The sequence below is a fragment of the Castor canadensis genome, chromosome 19 (genome assembly GCF_047511655.1).
Source record: "Castor canadensis chromosome 19, mCasCan1.hap1v2, whole genome shotgun sequence".
Lineage (NCBI taxonomy): Eukaryota > Metazoa > Chordata > Mammalia > Rodentia > Castoridae > Castor > Castor canadensis.
Window position 1 is genome coordinate 3,493,796 of NC_133404.1, and position 22,493 is coordinate 3,516,288.

Consider the following 22,493-nt stretch of genomic DNA (forward strand, 5'->3'; position numbering starts at 1 on the left):
ATTAAAATAAGTGTGAAGATCAGGAAAATGAATTTTTAAAAAATAAAGTGCTTTTTAAAAATCTTAATATTATTTGTATTTAGGTTTATGTACCTAACTTAGTAGTTGTGAATGCATCACTCTGATGGGAAATCAGATAAAAAAACATCAACTCTGACTTGTAAGAATTTGTTGAGAAATTTCTCTCTCATGGCTAGGGCTGTAGCTCAGTGATAGCATGCTTGCCTAGCCTGGGTGAGGTCCTGGGTATGATCCCTGCACTGGGGAAAAAAGAAATTTCTCTTGGAAGGTTGGTTATGGTAAAAGAGAGCTTGCTGTTAAAAGAAGCAGAAATTAGATCTCATAATCACAGTTTCAGACCCTAAGGTTTACATTCTTTTGGTTGGTAACTGGGATTTGAACTTGGGATCTCATACTCACTAGGCAGTAAACGCCACCAACCCAAAAGGCTTACATTCTTATAAGTGTCTGGGTATTCACTCCACCAGTCAGGAGTGACTTACTCAAGGTAACCAGATAGATAATCCGGGGTTAGTGACAAAGGGCCATGTTCCTACTCGGGCCCACAAGATCAGTAGTTGAGGAGAACTTGGGCAAGCTCAAAGGTGAGAGGATTGGAACACGGTAGGTTTACAGGACTGAGTGTTCCAAGGCACTCTGATGCACCACACTCAACCTGCACCAGGGGAAAGGGGTCACTCAAAAGAATCACCCAAGATGTAGGAGCCGGACTCAGATGAAGAGATCATGAAAACTGTTAATAAAAGCACTCAAGTTTTGAAACAATATTCCAAACGTATTTCAACTATCCTCCAAAGCCAGTGTATCAGACAATCAGAAAGTTAATGACTATAATAGGTTTTTTTAACAAATAAATCCAAATAAATGTTCCAAAGCTAGCATAGAGATAGTAGCAGCAATTTAAGTGAGTTAATTATAGTATACATATTCAATGGAGTGTTATTCAGCCATAAAGAAGAATGAAATTGTGTTGTTTGCAGGAAATGGATGGAACTAGAGAACATTATGTTAAGTGAATTTAATCCAGGCTCAGAAAGACAAATATTTCCAGCTTCTCTCACATATGTGGAATCTTGTCCTTAAAAATGGATGACAGGAATGTAAAACAGGTTCCATTCGAGGTTGGATACTGTTGGGAGGGGAGGAGGCAAAAGGAGAGGGTAAGGGGCTGGGAGTGAATATGGTTGAAGTACTTTATATACATGTATGAAAATAGAACAATGAAACCTGTTGAAATTGATTTAGGAAGGGGGAGGGGATGACAAGCGATCGGGGGTGAAAATGTACAGCAATATCACAATGAGACCTCTTTGTACAATTAGTATATGCTTGTAAAAATGTAAAACAACTGTAAATTCTTTAAATTACTATATGTACAATGTTGCCATTAATTTTGATCGTAGAATAATAATGACTCTGATGATGTAATATTTTGTTCTATTCTCTATTTTTCCTTTATTAAAGGCAGCTTGCTAAATAAATAGAACGTGACTTAATTTTATTATCTATAGCTCATAATAAAATTAACATATAGGTATCAGAGATGGAATTTACTGTCAGATTTCTGCCTCATAAAATAGAATCATCACTGTAGGAGCAGAGAACAGGGAATGACCAATTTTGCCTGGGGAAGTGACCTTCGGCTGGCTCCTAAAGCAGGAGTTAGCAAGGCAGGAAAAGGGAGCATGAACAGGCATGAAGCGTGAAGGAAGATGGTATGTTGAACAGAGCTTTTGTGGAAATGGCAAAAGAAGACATTTCACACTTGCCTTGCTTCCTGGCCTCAACCAAGCTGCTTTTCCCCAAATCCTCCCCACCTCCTACTCCCACCACCTACTTGAAGGTCTAAACTTAGTTTTACCACCCCAGAAGTCTCTGACTTCTCAAACCTGGGTAAGATCCCCTCTTGGAGCCCATAACTCCCTGCACTAGAGGACTTATCTCCTACTACTGTAATTACCTGTCCATTTGTCTGTCTTCACTACTAGAATAAAACCTCCTTCAGCTCACCTTCTGTGTCCGTTGCCGTATTCCTAACCGTTGGCATAGCATCTAGCACAGAGTGCATGCTCAATAAGGACTGGAGTTTGAACTCAGGCCCTCATGTTTGCAAAGCAGGTGCTCTACCGCTTAAGCCAGGCCTCCAGTCCATTTTACTCTGGTTATTTTGGAGATGGGGGTCTTGAGAACTATTTGCCTGGGCTGGCCTCAAACCTTGGTCCTTCTGGGCTGGTAGAGTGGCTTAAATACCTAACAACGCTGAGGCCCTGAGTTCAAACCCCAGTACCACAAACAAACAAGAAACAAATTCAATCTTGATTCTCCTGATCTCAATCTCCTGAGTAGCTTGGATTACAGCATAAGCCACCATCACCCAGCTTCAATAAGTACTTGTTAGGGCCTGGAGATGTAGCTCAGTGTAGAGCACTTGCTTAAAGTGTGCAAGGAACCTGGGTTCCATCCCTAGCACCTCCAAATAAATAAATAAATAAATACCTGTGAAATGAAAGACAGAAGCCCCCTGAATATCTCTCCCTCTTTTATTTTTATTTTTTACATTTAAAAATGTATTTGAGTCTCAAGCTTTAATTTGTATAATAAATTATTGTTTTAAAAATTCCAAGTTATGAGTGCAGTCTGTAGTTCACTATACATATGCTGTGAATAATTATCAAATCATTTACATTTCTAATTGTAAACATGTACAGATAAAATCAGGATACTCAGTATTTCCATATATCTGGCATTACTTTATGTTTGGGAGATGTCACACTTCTCTCTTTTAGTTATTCTAAAATATATGATAATATTACTGAGAAGTGGGTTCACCCCCACTGTGCTGTAGAGCACTATGAATTATTCCTTCTGAATAATTGTGTTTGGGTCCTCATTATCCAGCCTCCCATAATCCCTCTTCCACCACTGCTGGATAATTTTTAGCTCCCACGTACAAGTCATCTGGGAATGCACACACGAACCAGTATGTGTCCTGTCCTGTCTAGACTGGGCTAATGCCCAACAATCCCAAAAAGGGCTGCTGGTGCTGATCCCAGAGCAAAGGCTGGAGATGTCCAAGGGCAGCAGCACGAGAGAACAGGACCTGCTCCAGAAGGAAGAAACACAGACAGTTTCCCCTTTCTTTGGGGGTCCTGTTCCATCTGGCCTCCCAGACAACTGGATGGTGCTGCCCACGAACTGGTGAGTTTCCTCACTCCGCTCACTGGCCCCCCTGACAGACAGTCTTCTCAGGGAGTGCCCTCCCAGACACCCCCAGAAATTATGATTTACTAGTGTGCTATGCATTCCACAAGTCACTCAAATTGACACCCCAAATTTACCATCCACTTGTCCAAGTCAGAGTCACAAAGCAGGGACACACACTCCTGTCACGTGAGGTGCTAACTGGGCACAAAATAGTGGATAGACAGTACACACACTCCCCCTCACCAATCTTCTTAGCGTATAGCTCTTAACTTCTTAAATGTTCTCAACATTTTCACTGTTTCAATGCTTAGGAGGTGTTCCATCCTCTCTAGTGCTCCTGTGCGTAGTCACAGCAGCACAGATGACACTGCACAGCCACCAGAAGTTGTTGGGGGCCTCTTCTCCTTTTTATCATCTACTTATTTTTAGGTCTCAGCCTAGAACAGACCAACAAGTATGGTGCGAATGAAGTCCAGGTGCAGACAGTGGTTCCCTCGATTCTTTGGGGAGTGGGGTCTAGGCATCCCAGCCAGGTACTTCCAGGGAAGACTAATCATTCTCCATGCATGCTGCGATGTGAGGTTTGCAGTGCGTCACCTCCTCTCCGGTGCTTTCACACAGCACCCTCATTTTAGCCTCTTTGCCTGTCCAGCCGCCTCAGACCATAGGCTGCGCGAGACCATGGGACCTCACTACCTAAGCCAGCACTCTGCGTGCAGGAAGCGTTCAGCAAGTGTCTGCTGAATGAATGCATGAACAAGGAAGCATTTGTGTGAAATTTCGAAAGGCAGTAAGAATTTCAATGTGTAGCAGAAATGAGCAGTACAGGGAGAAGCACTACAATCTGGAAGGAAAACTGTCTGTCTGTCTGGTTCACGTCAGGATTCCCAGGTCCTAGAAAAGTGCCTGACACATGGCAGACGTCGGGTGAGTATGCTTTAGGTGAACCCGATGAATAAGTGTCACCAGAGACCTCTGAAAAATCTGGAGGGATTCCAGGAAACTGCGCTCTGGCTAGAACGAACAGTGCGTGAAGAGAAATACTGACCAAGTCATCTTGGAATGCAGGGTGAGGCTGGCTCATGAGGGAAGGGAAGTAGAAAAACCACTGAGTGAAGAACTGTTTATTATTTTCTTTCACAACTGTGTGCAATGGAGAATTATCTACCTTTTGCAGATGAGGAAACTGCTCCACAAATTAAATAACTAGACCAAGGCCTCATAGACCTGGGTCTTCTGTTTCCAAGTCTGTTACCTTTTATATCTGTCACACTTGCTTAAAAGTTGGCCTGCACATTGTATTGGGAAGCCAGTGACGTTTCTTTACTTGGGGAGTGACAAGGGCACAGGTGAGATTCACTAAGATTGGTCTGTTATATATGTGAGATAGACTAATGAGAAGTCCAAGGGTGGAGAGATTAGCTTGGTGGCTGTCGGCGGGGAGCCTTCTAAACAACCTGACCACCACCATGTGCACTGCAACTAAGCTGTTGCAGAACCAGACTGACTTGGTTGATGGCTTCCTTTCCTTTCTCCCACATTGGCCAATCTGACCAGCAAGACTTAAGCTTTGTTTAATTTGCTAAAGCTTACCAAGGTGTACATTGCCAAAACTATCTCTGCTCCCAGGCTCTCCGTGAATGCATGCCATTTCACATGGGGCATCCCTGCCTCTGCTGTCACCTCCAGATTCCTACCTTCCCGTTACCAAATTAACCAAACTCTATCCAATTTCCTACTACTAAGCATGCAGTTTTTTGTTCCCTTTTTATTTTCTTGCAGTGCTAAGGATCAAACCCAGAGCCTTGTGCATGCTAGGCGAGTACTAGCTATGTCCTCAGGCAAACATGGTTTTGTGGGATTACTAAAATTACTGTGTTGCGTTTCCCTTCTTTTTAAGTCCAGTTCCCTATTCTCCTCTAGTTATTAGTTATATAATCATCACAGTTCTTACCAGGTTTACAGCTTCTTAGCTGCCTTTCTTAAATCTAGACACGTACCCCTCGCAATAATTGGCCTTGTCCTAGATTTCCCACACCTAGGCCACAAATAGACTTTTCCTTATTGCTCAAGTCTTTATACACATGGTTTTGTTGTGTTTTTTATGGTCAGAAAAGTAGAAAAGCCAGAGTGCTAAGGGAATTTTCAACAGATGTGGTTAGAGGAGCAGTCATGAAAAAGGAAGACAAAAAAACGCAGTGACATATTGGATACGGAAGGATAGAGCTCATCAGTGTTGTGTGTGGACTAGGGGTGGTGACAAGGAAAATGAGAGGGAAGAAGGGATGGGGTGCATCAGCCTGGCCTCCAGACCCATGGCAGTGCACTGGCTGGGCATGAAGGAAGAGCAGATTTGGGGAAACGATGATGTGTTGCTCTCAAGAGGTTTGAAAATGTTGTGATGTCTGGCAGAAGCAAGGGTACAAGCTCACACAAGAGCTTTGGGAGTCACCTTATCATTGAAATCACAAAAATCTGAAAGTAAGGGGGAAATGAGGAGAGGGAAAGACGGTTAAAAATTAGGGGGAAAGATGAGAGAGAAGTTTGTGCGGGACAAAAGGAGAACAGAGGAGTGATGGCGGATGGAGAAGCCTAGAAAGGTCTCTTCATTTTGGCCTCCACACTATTGTCAGACTTTTATTTTTCTAAACTATGCATATGGTTGAGTTCTCTTTCTATTCCAAAACTTTTCTTTTCTTTTTTGGCAGTACTGGGGTTTGAACTCCGGGCCTACCCTTGAGCCATCCACCAGCCCTTTTTTGTGAAGGGTTTTTTCAAGATAGGGTCTTGTGAACTATTTGGCCAGGCTGGGTTTGAACTGCAATCCTGATCTCTGCCGTATGAGTAGCTAGGATTACAGGTGTGGGCCACCGATGCCTGGCCAAAACTTTTCTTTTTGAGTTAGGGTGTTGCTAAGTTGCTTAAACTGACTCCCCACCTCAGCCTCCCAAGTAGCTGTGATTACAGGCATGTGTCACCATGTCCAGTTTGGGCTCCAGAACTGTTAGTGGGTATGCAATGCTAGCAGAATGAAACCCACTGATCACAAGATCAAGGCAAGAAATAGAAATCCATGCTCAGGAAAATGGTTTAGTGAAGGGATATACATGGCAACCCAGAAGAGCAGAAAACCAAACTCCTAACTAAAAGAACAGAAAGCAGAGGCTTGGATGCTCTTACCCCTTTCTCCCCCATCTCTTCTGCTCTTCTCTGGGCGACCAGTTGTCCTCCTTGCCTGTCATCTACCTCAACTTCCTTTTAACCTCTCACCTCATGACTTAGTGTTGCTCAAGACGCACGATGGTCAGTCTGGCTCACCTGGGTTTCCAGCTCGCCCGGTGTGTGTTGAGACACATATTGCCCTCCCAAGCTGTCGAATCAGGAACCTTCCTATCTCTGCAGTCAGAGATCCTCTTTCTGCGGCACTTCCCTAGCAGGCTCCAAAAATATAGGGCTTCTCACAGCCAAACAAGGATTCTAATTCTTCATGCATCTGTCGGCACGTCTGTGTATCTAGGAGCACGTGGACTGTATCTTAACTGTCCTCACGCACCCATGATACATAAGGTAGGCTATTAAGGTTTATTCAATTACTGCTATTAACACTCTTTTGTTTTGTTTTGTTTTGTTTTTGAGACAGGGTTTTGCTATGTAGCCCAACCTGGTCTTGAACTCACAAGCCTCCTGCCTCAGCTTCCCATGTGCTGGGATTATAGATGCGCTGTACCAAGCCCAGCTGCTATTAATTTTTTTTGCAGTAGTGAGGTTGAACTCAGGGCCTCATGCTTGTGAAGCAAGCGCTCTACCACTTGAGCCATGTTCCCACCTCTTTTTGCTTTAGTTATTTTTCAAATAGGATCTCAGATTTTTGCCTGGGCTGACCTGGACTTCGATCCTCTATTTATACCTTCTGAGTAGCTGGGATTATAGTTATGGACCACTGCACCCGGTCTGCTATAAAAGAAAAAAAACCAGGAACTGTGTGCTGCTTTTGCAAGAATCTGAGGATGATGTGTAGAGACATTGTTTTGGAGTCTGGGCTTGGAGGCTGGCCTCTCTTAGTTTGGAGGACCAGGTATTCTCTCTCAGGCACCATCTGAGGAATTCTATTTCCTATGTTAGAAAACATTCTTTTCCCTCCAGGGAAGTGAGAGCAACTGACTTCTTTGAGCCACTAGTTATTCAGCATTGGTTGTTCACACAAATTCTCCAAAGACAATACTGTGCACCGACATGTGGCATTTTTCCTGAGAGAAAGCCGATCTGAAGGTCTTATATTGTTATCATCAGAAGAAATGTTTCTCTGATTGATTTCAGTCGATCCTCCTGAATTAACCCTGTGGGTGCTGCAAAGCCAGTTTTCCAACGACTGTTTTACCAGTGCCACAGCTAGGATTGGCTGGCCGTCTCCCTGACTGTTCCATTAGACCTTTGCCACTCCTGCTGTCTCATGGCAGCAGGCAGCAATCAGTGCCGTGCCTCAGGCAGGACTTCCTTGCTGTCTGTATTTTACGTTGAAATTGCGCAATGCTGTGACCTTGATCAGAGATATCTTGTAAATATCACATGGCCAGACTTCTCTACTTGGGTACATTGTGCCTGACTGCACCATTCCGGTGACTACAGTTTTGGATTAACTAGGTGTTGGTTGGAAGTACTTACAAAGAAAAGGACTTGGAAACAAAAGGCAAAATAGTAGATTGTGAAATTGACAAATTACAGTGGTAGTGATAAAGAAGTTAAAGGAACAGACCTCTTTAAATAATAGGTATATGCTAATTATAAATTATTCCCAGTGACTCCAAATCAGATCTCTTAAAAAGATTAGTTTCTTCATTTGTGGGATTATATATAAAACTTCTTCCAGCTCCAAAGTTCCATTTTTGTTTAAAACAGTTAACACATCCCAAGCAGTCCAATTTCCTAATAAAATTCAAACTTTTATTATTCTATGTCATACTTGATTAAAAGCCTTGGAGACACACAGATACATAAAATGAAATGACTACCACCCTTTCTTCTGTCTTCAGGGTATTTTTCCTCCAATAAAACTTTAAGGATATTTATGTCCACATCTGCCTAACAGGCCAGCAGAATATAAACAATAATAATAATGGCTTATATTAAATGCCTGACATTTGAAGATTAAACCTCTTACAAGGAAGGGATAACAGAAGTGGACTGTTTTACAATCACAAAATTCTATTCAATATAAAAAAGTGGCCCTTTTGGGCCTGACTAACTTTACTACTTTAATTTCTCAGCTCACCCCAAGTCAAAGCCTCTCCCTCTACATGATCCTCTTGTGGCTTGTGCACTCTCAAACACTGTGATCAGGAGTCTCCCTATACTGCCCTGTCAAATACCACACTGGGACCCCTCCCCAGGGGCCCCTAAACCATGAGATACCGTGAAATACCACCAGTGGACCAAAAGTAACAAAAACCTCCATCTTAAGAAAAAGAAAACTAACAAGTGATTCAAGATCAACTTTGGAGACCTTGCCAGCACCATCAGGTCCCCTAGGTGATGTCACCAGCATCCTCACGGGGAGACGCGCTGTGTAGGCACTTAATCGGACATGGCGCTGAGCAAAGCACAAAAACGGTGAGAAAGGTCAAGGTTTCCATCAGGCTTTACAAAGAAGAAGATGCTATTAAAAGAGTGAAAGTAGAAGTTGTGTGTATTTGTCTGTGTGTGTTTAGAATGTCTCTTGATGCATATGCATGAAAGCTCAAGTAACACTGAAGAGGGGTACAGGTGACTAAGCCATAGGACAGCAGGGAGACTTTCCCTGTACATCTTTTATTAGCTTTCATATTTTATATCACATAAGTCTGTGCCACCTATAAATATTTTCAGTTGTTTTGTGTTTATCCCTTGACCTCCATCACTTCTTTGCTCCCTCACATTAATGCACAAGGAAGGCATTTGTCAGTGTGTCCTGTAGCACGGGAGCCCTCTGGTTAAGGTTCTTGCCCCTGTCAGCTTATGTATCTAGCTCGGATAAACTCACAGAAAAGTGCTGGAAATCACACATGCTGGTCCAGCGTCCCAGGACCTCTGATGCTGGGTTTTTTAAGACCAAAAAAGAAAAAAAAAAAAAGTGGGGTGGTGGACTGGGTGCTTGGTAGTTCACGCCTGTAATCTTACTTGGGAGGCTGAGATCGGGAGGATCACAGTTCAAGGCCAGCCCGGGAAAATAGTTTTCAAGACTGCCATCTCCAAAATAACCACAGCAAAATGGACTGGAGGTGTGGCTCAAGAGGTAGAGCGCCTGCTTTGTAATCACGAAACCCTGAGTTCAAATCCCAGTCCCACCAAAAAAATAAAAATAAAATAAAGGTGGGGGACATGTCTCATAGTTTGGACAGGTATGTGTAGCTTTAGGTCTTTTTCAACAAATAGGTCTTTTGCTCTGGACTAGGATTATTTGGGACCTAAACTGGTCTCTTAAGCCTTCCTGCCTAGAGCCTCAATGGTGATATGTTTTGTAGCAGGTCTGCTTTACTGGCCAAACTCACAATAATAATATGAACCCCATTCCACCCCAAAAAGACGTGGGGCAGTGGTGGAACTGAAATGCTGGGTACATAAATCCTTTACAGAAAGTTATTCTGGCCCTCCAGTACTGCCCACTGGAATTTCCTAGATGGCCCTCGCAGGTGTGTCACTCATTCTTTGCTTTCCTCTGTGACTTTTCTGTCCTTTGGCCATTCACTAGCATTTGGCTGCAGAAAACCAGTGACACAGCACTGTGACACAAATTTCCAAACAGCTGACTCTCAGGGTGGGCTTTTTGTTGATAAGAGCACAGTTAAAATGTCTTACATCTGTCGGGGGGGACCTTTTGGATCGTTCTCTTGGATTTCATTTTTTTTCCCCAAAATTCATACTTAGATTGACTCCCTCTCTTAGAACTTGTGTCCATGTGGGAGGCACAGAAAGTGCTGTTACTTCCTTCCATGTGGAGAAACCTAAAAAGAGGAGTCAGGGTGTCCAGGACAAGGTGGCCTAGAACAGGCAAGAGGAGACCCAGCGCTGGTGCCCACTCCAGAGCACAGTGTATTCGTTGGAGATTTGAGTGGAGGCCCCAGCAATAATTTTCCTTGGCTTGAGGTGGCCTTAGCATGTCTCTCCATCAGGAACCTGGCAGAGTTATAGCCACACGAGGCAGGTGGTCAGAATTCGGTAGTTTCAAGATTCGGTTCCCGCCTTCACACTATCCTGAATAAATATCAAACCTCTTAAAATTCCACAGAGAAAAAAAATCAACCTGTAACAAAGATTTAGGTGTCTGGTGTGTGGTGCATGTCTGTAATCTCAGCTACTCTGGAGGCATAGGTAGGAGGATTGCAGGCCAAGGCCAGCCCCAGGCAAAAGCGTGAGACCCTATCTGCAAAAACTAAAGCAAAAAACTAAAGCAAAAAGAGCTATGGGGTGGCTCTAGTAGAGTGCTTACTAGCAAGCATGAGACCCTGAGTTCAAATCCCAGTACCACCAAAGACAGAGAGAGAGAGAGAGAGAGAGAGAGAGAGAGAAGCATTAGTCTACCGAACTCAAACCAATGTATAGTATTTGTAAAGTGTGAACATTTTATTAACTCCCTGTTGTATACATCTGCTTGAGCTAAAACAACAAAAGAGCCCTCCTTCCACCTAAGAGTAGCACAGAGATCTAGGGAACCTTTTGAGAATCATAACTACTTAGGTTTAGATGTCATCTTAGAAAATATCTAGTTCATATCTCATTTAAAGTGAAGAAGCTGAGGACCAAGGGGGAAATGATGTTCTTCACAATAGGTTCTGGTTTTTTTGTTTGTTTTGAGACAGGTTCTCACTATGCAGCCCAGGCTGACCTCAAACTCGAGATCCTCCTGCCTCAGCCTCCTGAGTGCTGGGATTACAGGTGTGCACCACCACACTTTGCCAGGGTAGGATCTTATTCATGGTGATGCTAGTACAGTGCCAGTATTCAGTAGATGCTCACTAAATGTTTTCAGACTAATAAATTCATTCTCTGCTACATCCTGCACTGAGCTTTAGTAAGCATGCCAAAAGTTTTTTGCTTTTGTTTTTTTGAGACAAGGTTTTGCTATGTAGCCCAGGCTGGCTTTGAACTTAGGATCCTTCTACATCAACCGCTCCAGTGCTGCTATTACAGGTGTGCACCAATATGTTTTAATTGAAATTATTCTACTAAGGTTCAAGAGATCCGGAGAGTGACAAGGCTGGAATTAGACCATAAACATGCGGTCTCCCTGCCAGGGATTCTGTGCCTCCGGAAACACCAACAGACAGCTGGTCTCCTTGAGGTTGTGTACATTCAGTCATGGACTCCACTCGCCTACAAACTGTTCTTAGTACCCTGCCTTTTCCTACAAAGGAATAATAATGATTGGGTTTAAACGTACATGGCTACCTTTCAATTAACCCTTGACCTAAAAAGAAATCATGATGCCAGTAACCTAAGAGTCACTGCATTTGGCTCTTACTGCTGTCCCTTGGGGATGGTTGTTGATGTATCCTCTTAAAGAAAGTTGATTTAGAGAAATGTTAAAATCATCAAGCTTCCTTGAGTCCATATTATCCAGACAGTGGCAAGAGGCCAGTGGAAGAATGAAGGGCTGTTGAGCAAACAAGTGAATATACAAGCAATTACAAAGTAAATATAGCTCTAAACATGGTGACAAAGGTCTAAGAAACCAAAACTTCCCACTACTATGAATGATGATGTGGCTGTAGGATGATCCAGAAATGAAAAAAGATTCTTTGTAGACTCTCACTCTTGTAATCCTAGCTACTCAGGAGGCAGAGATCAGGAGGATCGAGGTTTGAAGCCAGCCCAGGCAAATAGTCCTCAAGACTCTATATGGAAAAACCCATCACAAAAACAGAGCTGGTGGAATGGCTCAAGGTGAAGGTCCTGAGTTCAAGCCCACATAAGATTATTTGTGTCCTAGATGCAAAAGTTAAACACTTGATATTCTGTGTGTGTGTGTGTGGTGCTGGGAATTGAACCCAAATCTCACACATGCTGGGCAAGCATTCTACCACTGAGCTACACCTCCAGCTCCAAGCATTTAACACTCTTGTCTGAGATCTGTTAGTTGTAAGGAAGACACCCCAAGTAGATCAACAGTGGGTAGCTGTTTTCCTGAGCTTTGCGATAAGAGACAGCTAAGGTCAGTGTTCTGACAGAGAGAATATGATGGATCTTGCTAAGAAGAGAGGTCATTCTTGATGCAAATGTAGGAACACTAGAGGTCAGGGATGGCAGGGTCCTGTAATCTCAGCCGGTCACAGCTCCATCCTCAAGCAGGGGCTAGTGAGAACAGATTCACTTAGAAGGGGACATGTGGAGAGGCAATAATTGTCATTTCATTACGATCCTGTATGTATAAATACATATTTATTTTTAAAGTTCCAAACGCCACAATGTTGTGTGTAGAAAGTATGATTCTCAGTTTACCAACTCAGCTACACTGGAAACATGACTTCGTTTTCCAGAACAACTTAACTTCTGCCTTTATGACCCAAGTCCCCAATTTGCTAGCCCCAAGAAAATGTCACTGAAATTGGCTAAGGCCTGGACATCAATTCCTGATGTTGGTTTCCAGAAAAAGCATCCAAGGCCTTTCACTAACATTTTTTTTTTTTTTGGTGGTACTGGGTCTTGAACGAGGGCCTCCACCTTGAGCCAGTCCACAAGCCCTTTTTTTGTGATGGGTTTTTTTGAAGTAGGGTCTCACAAACTATTTGCCCTGGGCTGACTTTGAACCTCGACCCTCCTGATCTCTGTTTCCTGAGTAGCTAGGATTACAGGTGTGAGCCACTGGTGCCCAACTCACTAACAATTCTAATGGTTTGCAACCAGATTTTTGAGAAGGGACAGTAAGGCTACCCAGGGACATTTTGATCTGTTTGGAAGGCATCAGTTAAGATCTTCGCTCATTTTTCTCTTATGCTGTCTCTCTTTCTATTGATTTTAAGAAATTTTTATAGCTGGGAAAGACGCTCAGTGTTGTTGAAACATGTGGTCATTTTTGGAGCAGAAAAAAAAAATGATAAAGTAGATGTCATCTAGGAGAAAAATCACTCCATTGAATTACAGCCACAGATCTTAAAAGTATATTTCAGCTGGATGCTGGTGGCTCATACCTGTAATCCTAGCTACTCAGGAGGCAGAGATCAGAAGGATCGTGGTTCATAGCCAGCCCAGGCAAATAGTCCACGAGACCCTATCTCAAAAATACCCAACTCACAAAAAGGACTGGAGGAGTGGCTCAAGCAGTTAAGAGTCCCTGCCTAGCCATGAGTCCTTTATAGATACATGCATTCTAAATATTTCCCCTACTCTGTGGATAGCTCGTTGGCTCTCTTAGCATTATCATCTGGTGAACAGAAGCTCTTAATTTAAATATAATCCAATTTATAAAACCTTTTCTTTATGGCGTATGTCTTTTTGAACTGTTTTAAAAAAAAACTCAGCTCATTTCAAAGTCACAAAGTGTTACTCCATGTTTTCTTCTAACCAAATTGCTTTTCCAACAATGACAATGCTTCAAATACATAGTGAGTGACAATATACTCAGCCACCAGACACAAACACATGCTGGTTCTGTCACATGCATCACAGGCCCCCGAAACATCTCACCCTTTGGGAGGCCTGAAGTAGTCCTTGAAGGAGGTCTGACAATTGAATGGTGCCAATCTGTTCCTTTGATGGCTAGGGAGTTCCATTATTTACTGAACGAGACACTGTCCCCAAATGACCTGATAAGCTCAGTACATCACGAGTTTGTTTAGTGGCAGGAGTAAGAAATGAGGGGTGATACATTCTTCCCACCCTTAATGGTTCACTGCGCTCAGGGGTCCTATGCCGAGGTCACATGCATGCAAGCTTGAAAAGACATTTTGAAAAATGATAATGGGTAGCGTTAACAGATTTATTAGGGGTAACAGAATCAATACAAGGTACTATTTTTTTGAGTTTTATTAAGGCTGAGAGCTTTGTATATATTAGCTCATTTAATCTTTATAATCCTATGAAATGCCAGGTGCAGTGGTACTTGCCTGTAGTCCCAGCTACTTGGGAGGCTGAGGTGGGAGGATCACTTAAACTCGTGAGTTGGAGACCAGCCTGGTCAATATAGGAAGATTCCATGTCAAAAAAAATTAAGAAGAAGAATATGGGGCTGTGGTAGAGCGCTTGCCTAGCATGCACGAGGCTCTGGGTTCAATCCTCAGCCACACACACAAATAATAGCAACTGTTATTGCTGTTGTTAGTCTATGAGTCAGGAATTGCTAATATCCTGGCTTTAAAGATTGGTGACCTCAGTGAGGTCAAGGGAGTTTCCCAAAGGAACCCAGTCTTTAAGTATTGGAAGTAAGTAAGCATGGGAACCAAGACCGACACGCAGGTCTGTCTGTTCAAACCCTACATCTAGCCCTTTAGCCGCACGTGTTTCTTTAATGGTTCTTCTTCTTTTTTCTGCCTGTAATCCTAGCTACCCAGGAGGAAGAGAACAGGAGGATCGCAGTTCGAAGCCAGTGTGGGCAAATAGTTTGTGAGACCCTATCTCAAAAAAAACCCATCTCAAGAAAGGGCTGGTGGAGGGGCTCAAGTTGTAGGCCTTGAGTTCAAGCCCCAGTACCGCAAAAATAAATAAATAAAATAAATGGTTATGCTGCACAAGCCAGCTGGCCACACCTGGAAGCATCTTCCTCGCAGCAGGGCTGGTGTATTACCATAACTGCTTCTCCTAACTGTAGGTGCACGGCATGGTTTAAAAGGCTCTGTGATCCAGCCCTTACCTAGAGCTGCAAGTTTCAACCTTTTCCATTTATTGAAGCACACTGCCTCTAGTGTCCCAGGAGCGTCATCTCTTCCTGACTTCCCTTGTTGGGACCTACTATTCTCTTTGCCTCAAATGTGTTCTGCCTTGATTATCTGAGAAGTCCCTTTAAACTCTAGCTGAGATACCAATTCCAGTGTCCCTTCTCTGACTTTCCTCTGACAATGCCAACCGTTCCGGCTCTGTATGAAAACCCACTGCTCGCTCACCCAAGTCATCATTAAACTGCTACCAGGCATGGAGCTGAGACTGGGAGGCACTCTTTGGAAGAAGGGGACATATATACTGGCACTGATACTATATGTCCACTGGCTTTCAGCAGGTCGGCGGGGGGGTGGGTTTGGGAGGAGGGTACATAGCTAGAAGAAAAGTGAGGCCAAATTTAGGAACTAAATTTTATCTTTGTGGAAAGCAGGAACTGGTGCTATGGCAGAGATTTGAAGCAATGCCCATGCTGAAACAGCATAGCATCTGAACTGCTTTTTTTTTTTTTTTACAAAGTTTTTTTTGGGGTGCGTAGGACTGGGGTTTGAAGTCAGGACTTTGTGCTTGCAAAGCATGGGCTCTACCACTTGAGCCACACCTCCAGTCCATTTTGCTCTGGTTATTTTGGAGATATGGTCTCGAGAACTATTTCCCTGGGCTGGCCTCAAGCTATGATCTTCCTGATCTCAGTCTCCCAAGTAACTAGGATTACAGGTGTGAGCTACAGTGCCTGGCTGTTTTTTTTTTTTTTAATTTTTAACGGGTTTCAGTATTCTATTTTCATATGTGCATATAATAATGTACTGAGATCATATCCCCCCTCCATCACAGTCTCCTTTTACCCTGTACTGCATCTTGATCTTGAGCCTTGAGGAGAGAGGGTTAGGATCACATGTGGAGAGAGTTGTTGGACAAGGAAACTTTGAGAGAGTTAGGGCACAAGCTGTGCTGGTGTGGAACCAGGGAGAGGCCCCGGTCCTTCCTTCCATGTAGAACTCAGCACAGGGGCAGTACCTTGAGGAGTGGTAGCTTTTAGCACACCAGTTTGTGCTATGTCAGGCCTATGGCTTACTGGCATTGGTATGGTGGTCCCCATCAGCAGTGGCAGAGGCCGTGGTGGAGCACCCTGAAATAGGTAGAAGAGAAGACGGAACCAGAGCAAGAAAGGGAGAAAGGATGCACTGCTGAAGCAAGGACTGTGACCCACAGACTGGGTCATAGCGTTTGGAGACTCCCCCTAGAGTTGGGGCGAGCATGTGAACTCTAGGCTACTGACGTATTTGTAGCCGTGACTTATAACCACAAGCCATTGAGTCCTGGAGAAATCTAAGTTCCACTGTCTTATCCACTCTGAGGGAACTGTGTCCAAAGCTCTAACATGAAGCCTGACACACGGCCACTGTTGACAACTAGCTTTCTTTACTAAAGGAGTTGGTGGAGTTGGAGGAGGAGGTTGGGGGAGCACGTGCTTACAATATGGTAGATTCCTCCACATCTGACCACACCAAGAATATGAAAGAGAAATGGAATGTGTGCCATGGGTTGGGTCCTGGCTCCTTTTGGTTCTGCCAGCTTGTGGGATGAGGTGCTGGGACAAATTCCGTGACAGTTAGAAAGTAAACTGGCTGCCAAGATGGAGAGGAAAGAACAAAGTTTGATCTTCTATACTCCCAAGGTTCCCAAAATACAGGGGAACCGGAAATACCAACAGGTAAGGAGTCACCTAACTGTAGGTTAGAGGAGTTTGCAAGGTAGACAGTGTCTTAAAGACAGAGAGAAAAGGATGCCCTGAACATTGTTTTTTATAGAAGGGGTAGGGAAATATATCCACAAATCAAACCCACACAGGGATATTTGAGTTAGAGAAGAACAGGAGACCTTGGGGACCAGAGGTTGTCTTTGAGGGGTAGGCAATATTTCTCTCATCCTTCTAGCCTACCCTCCCCACCAACAAAGAGCAGACTGCCTTGATGCCAACCGAGAGACAGCGGCAGTATATGGATCAGACACACACCTACATCCGAATGTTCTGTGGCAGCCTCTGTGGCTCCAGCTTCCTGATGATGATCTGCACGTCCCCACTGAACTGGGTGCAGTTCCTGGCGACCAAGAATGGCCTTGAGCTCTCTGCAGGACTCTGGACCTTATGCAATCATGAGCTGTGCTGGGGCCACACACCCAAGCCACCCTGTGAGTGCCGTGAAAGTAAATGCCATGGGCCCCATAGTTTCAGAGCTTTCTACCACATTGGCCTTTGGTCTTTCTCTTCCTCTCCAAGTCCAGCATGGATCTCAGCCATATTGGGAACGTGGCCATACTTTCCATGTGCCCTTTCTCCCTCCTATCCCAGCTGCTTTCCTATCCCAAATAATGAGTCGAGATTCTTCTCTGAAAAGAACTCTTTTGTCATTTATAAGGTGCTACTGTAGAAGCTTTGGAAGTGTTTGGGTCAACCCAAATGGGTGACACACGGGTATTCCTTTTATATAGGGCACTCCTCTTTGTGGACCAAGGTTTTTTATTGAAATATACAAAAAGGCCCTTTTGTAACTTCAATCTTGAGTATTTTGAAAGTTGGATGGTAAGCTGCTGTAAAAAAATGCCCTGAAAAGGCTGAATTCAGTTTTGGTCTTATCTGAATTGGAGCCTTGAGTTCAGCTGTAGAGACTTCTGTTTTTTACCTAAATGAATTTCTGGAAGTTAAATCAAATGCAGATGTTTTAGTCTCTGAAGCCAAGCGTTTTGTTTGGCTGTGTATTTCGTTATGTGTGATCATTGCTGGTAGACTTGGTTACTTTGAGGTTAAACTCTGCCATATGGCCAAACTTTAGTTGTTCCTGGGAAGTTGAGAAGATCTTATTGACATAGTTTTCCAGGAGACGAGGAGTGAAGTCAGAGAAGATCGTGAGATGGGTATGAGGTACAGTCTCCCCGCATGGTAGAAGAAAGACTGAATTTTGTACCTTAGACAGGATTTGACAAGAAATCACTTAGGTAATGCTTTGAATATTAGACTCGGTGGGGTGTGACTCGGGGATAGAGCACTTGTCTAGCATTGACAAGGCCTGGGTTCAATTTCCAGCACTGCAAAAGAGAACATTTTCAAAAAGTGAGTATCAGAATCATTTGAACTAGCGTAAGCTAACGAGTGAACTTCTTCAAAGATTCAGAAAAATCCTCCTAGACCCCCGAAGACAGGAAGTATGCTAGGCCTGAAGGAGTACAGACTGAGATCTCAGACAAAGAAAAGCAGGTCAGCCAGTCCCTCCGTCTCTTTAGGATTGCTTTTCCACTGAGCTTTGTTTATATTTAGTTTTATCTCGACAACTGAGTGTTTCCTGTTTATTAGTGTGTAAGTGCCCAGAAAGAATGTCCCAATTTCACTCTGTATCTTCTTAGTTCAAGCAAGCAAAGGAGGGAATTCACCTGTCCAAGCATAATAATCACATTGGTCCATCTAGGGCCAGGTTCCCTTTCTTGGCCACAGACAAGGGAAACTAGGGGATGCCCATGGTTCTGGGCTTCAGACCACTCAATCTAGGCTGATGGTTCTCACTGACTCCATATACTGCTACTTCCAAGTGACCCAGTCTTTACAAAATGTGCTGTTCTTGAATGAGCTTGTTAGTGGCTAACTTGTCACGGCCTCCAAGTAACTCGCCTCTGTTTGTCTCAATGGAGATGACTGTCACTCATCATAAGTAGCAGGTTCTGGAGAACAAAATGACATTTGTGATGCAGGTCCTATGCTGAAATAATGTTAATACACAGTTTTGTTTTTCTGGATTACTTGGAAGCTGGACTTGAGTCTTAGGCATTACAGAGAAACTGGATGTGGTGGTAAACTCCTGTAATCCCAGCATCTAGGGGGTACAGGAAGGATGATCAAAAGTTTGAGGCAGCCTGGGATACATAGTGAGACCCTGCCTCAAACCCCCTCCCTTCCAGAGTCAGCTGGGCATGGTGGTACACACCAGCAACCTCAGCTAGTCAGAAGGCAGAGGTAGAAAGATCACGAGTTCTAGGCTAGCCCAGGCAAAGTTAGCTATCGAAAACCAAAGAGCTGGGGGCATAGCTCAAGTGTTAGAGTGAAGCCCTGAGTTCAATTCCCAGTACCATAAAACAAACAAATAAGTGAACGAGAACAACTTAGAGAACTCTGTGATGGGGATGTGTTAGCTCCTACTACACAGATCTGAAAGAAGCTGGACAGGAAGGTACTTTATAAGGATATGTGAGATATTTCTGGGTCTGTGCTATCTCAGAAAAGCTTCAGCTCGCAATTGTAAATTGCCACCTATTTCTGAAATTGCCAGTAAAATACTGATGGGGAAGCAAAGGAAGGACCCAGCCCATATCGGGGATGTGGTGGCTTTAGCGTGCTCTCTTAGCAATACCCACTGTGGTAGAGCAGACAAAGCCAAGGAAGAGAGCTTTGGGTGAAAGAACTCTAGCAGACTACTTCTTGAATAAATATGAGATCAAACTTGGCGGGGAGGGCTCTCAGAAAAGAAGGGGAACATATTTGGTGCGTAGAGGTCCTACAATCTGGTAAATTTGGCTGGAAAGCAGTACAATAGAGGAGTTAAAGTAAATGCAACTTCGTTTTGTAGTCATAGGCTGACAAAGCCTGCATGTGCCAGATATATTGTGAAGGTTCAAAACAAATAGAAACAAGTTCCAAGTCCAATAATGGGTTAATCATCAAGCAAAGGAATGAATATGAGAGAATATTTTGTAGCCCCTCTGTGCCTATAAGCCCAGCACTATGGAGGCTGAGGCAGGAGGATCTTGAGTAGGAGGCCTGCCTGGGGCTACAGAGCAAGATCCTCAAAAACAAAAACAAAAACAAATGTTTATAACAGGTACCTGGGAAAAATCTTAAGGAAAAGTCCACGATATCTAGAATCATATCTACTATATAGAGAGGGTAGATAAATGATAGAAAGAAATAAAATAAGCCAGGTGTGGTGGTGCACGCCTGAAAAAGAATTTGAGGGTTAGTGCAATCTTGAAGAAGAAGAGGAGGAGGAGGAGGAGGAAGAGGGAGGGAGGAAGGAAAGAAGGAAGAAAGGAAGGAAGGAAGGAAAGAAGGAAAGGAAAAAGAAGAAAGGAAGGAAGGGAGAGAGGGAGGAAGAAAGGAAGAAGGAGGGAAGAAGGAAGGAAGGAAGGAGGAAGGAAGAAAGGAAGGAGGAGGGAGGAAGAAAATCAAACTCTAAAAATAAGTGTGTCTAAGTAGTAGGGTTGAGGTTTATTTTCTTCTTGTTCTTTGTAGTCTGTTGTCTTCTAATATTGATGTTGAATATATATTACTTTTAGAATTAGAAATAAGAAAGAGGTTTTATTTGTGGGACTAAAGTTTGAACTCAGGGCTGTACACTTGCTAGGTAGATTCTTTATTACTTGAGCCACTCCGCCAGTCCTTTTTGGTGAAGAATATTTTTAAGATGGGTTTTTGAACTTTTTGCCAGGCTGGTCTCGAACTGCAACCCTCCTGATCTCTGCATCCTGAGTAGCTAGGATTATAGGCATGAACCACTGGTGCCTAGCACAAAAAAAGTTTTAATCTGTTTTCCAGTGTTAGTCACACCTTCTCTGAGCTAGTTAATGCACCTAGAAGCATTTATATATATTATCCATAGCTTAAAAGAAATTCCAAGTGACAATGAAGACTTAGGAAAGAGGATCCTTCTTGGTGCTCCTGAGGCCACCTAGGAAGCTTTACTGGGTCCTTGCTCCCTTCTCTGCCTCTCCCTGGCTTTCTTAAGGGCGGTCTCTTTTGCATTAACCAAGTCTATCCTTTCCTCCTCTTCTTGCAGATTATCTGCAGTATTCCAGAGCCTTCTTCCTCATCTCTGTCCTCACCATACTCCTTGGTCTTGGCTGGCTCTTTGGCTCTTGCCTCTCTAGAAGAGAGCAGCAACTTGAATCCAAGACCATCAACTTGGATCTGAAGGAGTCCATGTTGAGCTTCATGTCAGGTACAGACCTAGACTGGGAAGGTAATACCCTGGTAGAATAGCCAGTGTAACCACATTTCTCTGTGGGACTGTCATTCTTTTTCTTATCCTTTTCTCCCCCTCTTCAGTTTCACACCAAGTGGCCCACTATCTGCTCTGTCTAATTGCAGAGAGCACACGTTAGCTGACCTTATACCAAGGTAGAGGTGCCTTTCTTTGTCCCATCTGGTCAATCCCAAGTTTTTATCTTTTGAGCTTTGCCATACATATAGTCTCTGGAGGAAGGAGAGGAGGTGGGGGTGGCAGTCAAGGCAGATCAACGATGCTGATGGGTTGTGACATCTTTCCTTCTGGTCCCAGCCATCTCCTTGCTCTTCTGTCTCAACCTGTTTCTGGCACAGGTTCACTGGCATGCACGAGACGTCATGCAGTCAGATTTCCTATGGACCTATTATCTTAACTGGTGCAGTGACATCTTATACATGTGTGCTGGTGAGTCAGCCCCTGCCCTATGCTGGAAGGATGGAAACGGAAGTCACATTTGGAGAGGGAGGTGGAATCCAGGACAAACGGAAGCCCCAGCTGCTTCTACTCAGAACATTTGCACATGGAGAGGAAGGGTGGTATGGGTTTAGAAGTCTGAAAACCTACAATTAATAAACCTTTTTCTCACAAAGTTGGGGTATGGACAGATTACACAACTGGCCCAAGACCACACAGAAAGCACTAGAATCATTATTTAAATGCAGGGGATTCAAGTTTTGTTCTAAGCAGACTGAAATGTCTTGATGTAACAGGAATATGGAAGACTAAAGTAATTGCTGGGAGTGGGGGGAAGGGCTCACCGATGAGGCCTTTTGAGCTGGGTATCAAAGAATGAGTATGAATCTTAAAAATCAAACGACCATCTGAATATTGAGCTGCACTTCAAAATTTTCTCTTCCTCTAGGGGTCATCTCTTTCCTCAACTATGTAAGTTCCAGATATCTTCCCTCTGATCAAAATGTCACTGTGATTCCAACAGAAAGGACAAGACTGGGGTTTGGCCCAGTGACAACAGTATTACCAACTACAGATGAAGTGTAAAAGTCCAAAAAGGAATCTCTGAGTGAAAGGAAAAAACTACCAACTGCAAAATTATGGCACCGATAGGAAGACCTAACTGCTGCTTGACTTTAAAATGGGGAAGAAGTCGGGAATGATGGTGAAAATTCCAGAACCCTTCCTAATATCACATCCATCTTACTGAAGAGCTAATGTTTCATTAAAGCTAATGAAACATTTTTTTGTGTGTATTGGATCCAAAGTATGTATGAGAGTCATAAAGAAAGTAATGGAAATTCACTTAATAAAAAAGTTCTAAAAGGAAAAAAATCAACATTTGGGTCACGAATGAAAGAAGATAGCAATAGATGCAGTGTGTGGACCAGAGGGCTCTTTGTACATTAGGGAATGTGATGAACC

At 43.5% G+C, this 22,493-nt stretch overlaps 1 protein-coding gene across 1 annotated transcript; it reads left to right on the forward strand.

Annotated features, from left to right (window-relative positions):
• The first annotated feature begins 15,432 nt into the window (after positions 1–15,432).
• On the forward strand, positions 15,433–22,181 carry Tmem202 (transmembrane protein 202). The gene is given in 5 exon segments (XM_020163339.2): positions 15,433–16,780; positions 17,004–17,259; positions 20,889–21,050; positions 21,390–21,521; positions 21,979–22,181. Coding segments are annotated over 5 exon segments (831 nt in total). The 5' UTR covers positions 15,433–16,702.
• Positions 22,182–22,493: the final 312 nt, after the last annotated feature.